This window comes from Lolium rigidum, chromosome 3, assembly GCF_022539505.1.
Source record: "Lolium rigidum isolate FL_2022 chromosome 3, APGP_CSIRO_Lrig_0.1, whole genome shotgun sequence".
Classification (NCBI taxonomy): domain Eukaryota; kingdom Viridiplantae; phylum Streptophyta; class Magnoliopsida; order Poales; family Poaceae; genus Lolium; species Lolium rigidum.
The window spans coordinates 240234770-240241051 of NC_061510.1; the positions used below are offsets into that span (position 1 = coordinate 240234770).

The 6282-nt window shown below is 40.1% G+C and overlaps 1 protein-coding gene across 1 annotated transcript; it reads right to left on the reverse strand.

Moving 5' to 3' along the window:
• Positions 1 to 755: 755 nt before the first annotated feature.
• Positions 756 to 5757, reverse strand: LOC124696247. Its single transcript, XM_047229000.1, has 4 exons — positions 5428 to 5757; positions 3914 to 4097; positions 3632 to 3824; positions 756 to 925 (listed from the first exon to the last, which is right to left on the reverse strand). Coding segments are annotated over exons 1-4 (549 nt in total). The 5' UTR covers positions 5430 to 5757.
• Positions 5758 to 6282: the final 525 nt, after the last annotated feature.

Consider the following 6282-nt stretch of genomic DNA (forward strand, 5'->3'; position numbering starts at 1 on the left):
TCCCACATGGTCCATCTTTGTCAAGACAACATCAAATCCTCAGCGTAACCAGGAGTAATATTTTCCTGGTTCTTTCACCAATAAAGTAAAACTTCTTCAATAATCCTTAGTTTCAAATTTCATTGACAGGCAAGGATCAAGTGTGGCCCACTTCATTCACAGCTTTTAATAATACAAAACACAAACTGGAAACCAGAAACTAGTGGCTAATTACTTGTTACAAATAGGTCCAGCCCAAACCAAATGGTTTCTCAGAATGTCAATATAAGATGTCTTTTTTGTGAATGCTTAGCAAAAGAAAATAGCAAGTATGTATTAGAAAGTTAACATCAAACTTCAAGGGGATATGACGTTCCACTATGCCACACCCTCTTAGTCTTCAATGAGAGTAGCTGTTGCATACGGAGATGTGGATATTTTCTTCAGGTAAAGTGGATCATCAAGGCCCTAAAGAAGATACACAAGCAACAATTAAAATCAATGCAATAACAAGCATTATTCACTACAAATCATACTATACAAAACATATTTACAAGCCTAAAGAAGATACACAAGCAAAAAAATAAAATCAATGCAATAACAAGCATTATTCACTACAAATCATACTATACAAGACATATTTACCTTGTAAATATGTCTTAGTCTATCCACCTCAGCCTTCACCTGAAAAAGAAGGGAGGATACCCATGTAATTAATAAGAAATAAACAAAAAACCGAAATGCTCGTCAGCAAATAAATAAAGGAAAATAAAGGATCATACATCTTCCTCCTCCTCCTCCTCATCATCATCATCACTTGAGACATCCCTCTCTCCAGTACATTCAGATAGCAAATAAGCGGCCGGGTGACCAGCATTGTATGTGTTAGCTTCCTTGGGGTGCTTCATACCAAAACTTCCATTATTTATACAACCATAGCAGCGACCTTTAATAGAAATAGAGGGGAGAGGGAACTTGTCATTCACCATCCAGGAACAAAGAAAAACATGATAATAATCGTTGAGTAACTGAAGGCAAAAAAAAAATCATGCACATGCACACAGGTAATCATAAATGCTAAGCTTGTGGATAACGAACATGATAAAGGGAAAAAGCTTGTGGATAACGAACATGATAAAGGGAAAAATGGCATGATGAGCAAACAAACAAAACAATGCAGTAAAAATTACTACCACCAGAAAATCAACCAAACAAATCTATACATCAAGTATAGACAAACCATACTAACAACCATTAACTGCTATATTGATACCCTTAGGGCATGTACAGTGATATCTAGTCAGCTGTCTGTAAGGGTTGACATCTAGGATTTTTGATGATGTGGCGCTAAGAGAAAATGGAGAGAGAAGAAGGCCGTCAGCAAGATAACAGACGGTCTGCAGCGCTAAAATTTTGGACGCTATCGACGGGTTTTTACCATTGTACGAAGGGTGTCTGCAAGTTCCGTATTTTCTCCATCCTAGCAGCTTTGCCGACAAGGAACCGCCGGAGTTCCAATGATTCCCTGCGCCATGGCGGAGATCCACGTGCGCGGTTGAGCACAATGTTTATCCAAGATTTCCAGCCCTCACGCAGATACTTCAAGGCCGCGGTGGTCGTGTTGCGTGATTTTTCTATTTGAAGAATGGATACAAACTGTTGATCCCTGATGGCTTGTGACGAATCAGAATCGATCCACCTTTGTATGGTTGCCATGGACGGGGTGCAGAGCTTCTCGTTGCCGCTCTGTGAAGCAACACTCACCGTCGCCGCCTATGGTCGCATGACTCTCTGCACATCACGCGCCTTTGGCAGATTGGAATCGTTCTCTCATTCAATTTCAATCGGTGTCTCGGTGCAGATGCACACCCGGCAGCAATTACCCTGCTAATCACATATGAATGATCATAGTGTTTATTTGCTGCTGTAACTGCTTCCTAATCCTTATAGACTTCAAACAGACAGACCACTGTATAACCTGTCTTTATCGCTGCCTAGAGGTGACATGGAGGAGCAATATAGACGGTAGCCATCAAGACCATTGTACATGCCCTTATCAACCTATCCACGTTACTCTCAACTAGAGCATGGTCGCCTTCTCCTCCACTGATCTAGCACCATCGACCCCCCCCCCCCTACCACCACCACATGCCAGCCGTCTCTAAAACCTATCGACGTTACTCTCTGCTAGAGCATGGTCGCCTTCTCCACTGATCTAGCACCGTCGAAACCCCCCGGTCCACATGTCCTCCTCCTCCTCCGCTGGCTGCTCCCACTGACCCCCTTTTGCTTCAGTCCCCTTGCTATGGGTATGGGCTACAACATTATCTACGTATCGATATTTGCAGTATCAACAGTGATATAAATTGAAAAGCTCAGATAATGATTTAATTCTTAGTATCCCAATACCATTCTCTGGTATTTGTAGATCTGTGCCATGACTTCAGTGCTATTGGTTCTGTAGTTTTAACTAACTCGTTTCTGAAATGATATGATTTATTGTTCATAGATGCCTTTTCTGTTACCTTTTTGAGCACGTAATTCAGCAACAGCATACCCACCAAGTGTTTGCAAAAATGACAAACCACCAAAAGTGGTAATACATTGTATCATGATAGTATGATTCATAAAACTGGATACTCACAAGAATTTATGAGAAGATAGATATCATTTGATGAAAAATACATTGGATAAACGTGCATGGCGAAGGTAAATCATGCTTAACGTTGCCGTATTTCCATTAACTACTATGATTTGATTCATACGTGCTTGTGGTATCTGGTATGCTTTACTGCTACAAAAAAAGTTTGCATCATGACTCAAAATTGGTTTATCTTTTCTTCTATCATAAATTGTGCGCACAAAGATGCCCCAGTATTGGTTTGCATACAACAAATCGTGTTTTGAACTATAGACACTAATTAGTTGTTCTCTATTTACAATGATAGGAATAATTATCAGAGAAACATAATGTCTGTTCAAATCCTAACATAACACTCACCAAAAAAATATTTCAGTTTCTTCAGTAAACTTTGCATGTCTCCAACAAAGAATTTATGAGATAAGTGTAATGTTGTTTGATCCAGGTATAATGCCTTCTTATTGTTTGCTTCCAGCAGCCCAGCTGATATTTTATTTTAGGCTTGCATCAGAACTAATAATAACATGGAAAGATAAAATTGCCAAAGCTCCTCTTGAAAAGTTGAGCTCATCTATAAGTTTATATGACAAAATAATTTGTTTTATGTGACTTTAGACCCTGTTATATAGAGCATAATTTACTCTCGCTGTTGCGAGTCTAGTGCTAATAAATAGTTGTAACTCAAAAATCATGTGCATGCAGTCATTGCTCATCAAACATTGATAGTTCATTAACCTTGAGCTTAACATTGATAGTTCAAAACATCTTTTAGTTCATAGATCATTATCAAGCTCAAAAATCATGTGCATGCAGTCATTGCTCATCAAAGACTGTATAAATGTTAAGCTCAAGGTTAATGGACATGATGAAGGAAAACATGACATGAGGAATAAACAAAACAATACAGTAAAAAATAAAATACTGCAGCCAGAGACATTTAAACAGTAAGTGTACATGCACCATGAGCCTGTGATATTTAAACTCTTAAAGTAAGAGATGCGCATAGAATACCATTAGCATCAGTATTGATCATGCAGAAACAGGTGACCACCATTTCATCTCCTTGCACCACTTCAGCAAAAAATAGATTGTCGACAACACCAGCTCCTTTTGCCTTTGTAGTGAAGTTGAAATGACTGTACCAAATATTCCCCTCCCGAATTGTTTGATAGTTCAGAACATCTTTTAGTTCATACGCACAATCCTAAAACCAAAGACATGCATAAGATCAGCAATTGTTAAATGATTAAAAAATAAGATATAACCAAGGAGGCAATGAGGGAGAGAGCAAACCCCAGAAAGTTTGTGATCGTCGTTGTACTTGTCCACTACAGCTTTAAGCAAATGTCCCGTTTGTGTAAGAGTATTCTTAGAAGCAGCTGCATCTGAATATTTTCTCCTGCTGCCATCAGGCCAATAAAGAGACCGCTGTATAAGCCAATCCATTGGAGAAAGCTTGTCTAATGATTCCTTGCGCCTAATTACACAACAGCTATAATTAGCATATACTGTACTTCTTCAAATGTGTCTAGATACATGTGATTCAGTGACAAGTATTATGGATCAGAAGAAGTAAGAGATGACACGTTTTCAGCCTGAAATAGGGCTAGGGTGAATGACCCCAAGTTACCTCTAGGCAGTAACATAATAAACATGATAGTAAGAGCAAGTATAATAAGGGGCTTATAGCCCGCTTACGTGGCACTTTTGCACATGTGGAGGAGAGAAACATGAAAAATGAGGGGAGTGTGCTCTCATGCAAGAGCCCGCCTCTATGTATTAAATGTGAAGAAAAAAGATAGAGAAAAGGTTGTAAATAGCAATAGTCTAATAGTAGAAAGCCGTATAGCCTACCTTACTACAAATGATGGCTCTAGATGACATGCTGTAATGAATACATGCAACGCACTCAACTGAACTGCTTACATGCATATAAGTTCAAGATGCAACACTATCTATTCTTGTTAACAAGCATCCGTAATTCATCTTTGGATCCCAGCGCAGTGTGCTTTTACTGCACTGTTTTGACTAGTTAATGGTACTTATTGCGATGGACTATTCTTTAGTACCTGGGGAAACAGAGCTAATAGTTTAACCAATCCAACTGTACAAATTACAGTTGAGATAATAATACTACTACATATAAAGCGGCAGCATCTATATGTACTTTGTTAGTTGTAAGCTATTCCCTCCGTCCACAAATAAGTGGACATCTAGCCTTCTAAAAAATCCACAAATAAGTGTACATCTAGACTTCTTGGTATGTTTTTTACGTTTAGGCCCCTAGTGCATGCCTTGATCTCAGCCTTCATTAATTATTTTTGGTTTCTCAATATTGTTTTATTGGTTACTAGCATGCATAACATTTATTAGTGCCTAAATCAAAGCATCTTTTTAATTAATGAGCTGATTGATTGAAGGAATGAGGAATTTTTTTTACAAAAAGTATAAGGTCTCTTGAAAACCGCGCGCGTCCACTTATTTGTGGACGGAGGGAGTATGCTTGTGACTTATGCACTACTTCAACAACACTTACAAATAGGGTAACTGTATATTTAACTTTAAGGGGTACCACCGCAGAAATTTCAAAAGAAGAGCAAATTTTGGCTAGTTTCAACTTGACAGCTTTTCTATTGTCTAAGTCAGGTCCATATGCTGTAAAAACTGTAAGCGAATTGTGGATCATGGAAGCATGTTTGTATGTAGATTGTAGCGCGGTTTGAAAATAATCAAGTGCTAATGCAAATGCGCACAGGAGAAAGGAATGAACTAATGAAAAATACAAAAAAAAAGTTGGGAAAACTTACATCGTCTCATGCTGGAGGCCATGAAGATGGCAGTCAATAGCATTTTCAGCTGCTTGTAAGCTCTCGAATGGTCCACCCACATCAGGATATGTGTGGAAAGATCGTGAGCGATCGATCCTGATGTAAAATTTCAAATACCAATCAGGATGTTGGTGGAACAGAATGGTTGGACCAGGAGATGAGGAAAGGCAGCGCCCTGATGATGCCGATGTCTCTGTGGTGTCACGAAGTAGAGCCTGTGGAGTGGACGAGGAAGTGGTAGCGGTGGACGATTCCTTCAATGTGCCAAGCAACTTGCTCGAGCTCGACACAGGTGTTTGTTCAGCGACATGATCCTGACACCTGAATTGTATAAGTGAGACGGTTGAGCAGTATCGATGAGCAGAATTAAGAGCAACTTATCTTAACAGATCAATGTCATAAAAAAAATTCCCGCAAAAAAATTATTATGACCGTGCAATGGAGGAAATAAACTAAAAATTCGAGTTGATAGGTTTCTACCGGCAACTTGCAATCTACCAGACAAAATCGTAATGCAACGAATCTATATCTAAAGGAGAATCCTCCGTCGATGAAGAGCAATTCGATCAACGCCCTTTCTGTTAACTATATCAGAAACAGGACGCGTATGATGGAGCATACATAAAATGGACATACGATGGAGACTGCGGCCGACCCTCGGAGTCGGAAGGGCCCGGGCCGGAGCGACCCCGGCGGGAGTTGCGAGCGCGACCGCGGCGGGAGTTGGAAGCGCGACCACGACCGCGGCGCGAGTTGAGAGCTTTGAAGTGGACGGCTTGGTGGCGGCGGGAGAAGGGAACTCGGAAGGTGGCGCTGCCGCCACCACGCCCGAGT

What these genes read in the sequence shown, in the direction of transcription:
- LOC124696247 (XM_047229000.1), bottom strand. An exon ending in ACGATCACAAACTTTCTGGG is followed by an intron (nt 3,825 to 3,913) that starts GTTTGCTCTCTC and finishes CTTTGGTTTTAG; the next exon opens with GATTGTGCGTATGAACTAAA. An exon ending in GATCAATACTGATGCTAATG is followed by an intron (nt 926 to 3,631) that starts GTATTCTATGCG and finishes TTTCTATTAAAG; the next exon opens with GTCGCTGCTATGGTTGTATA.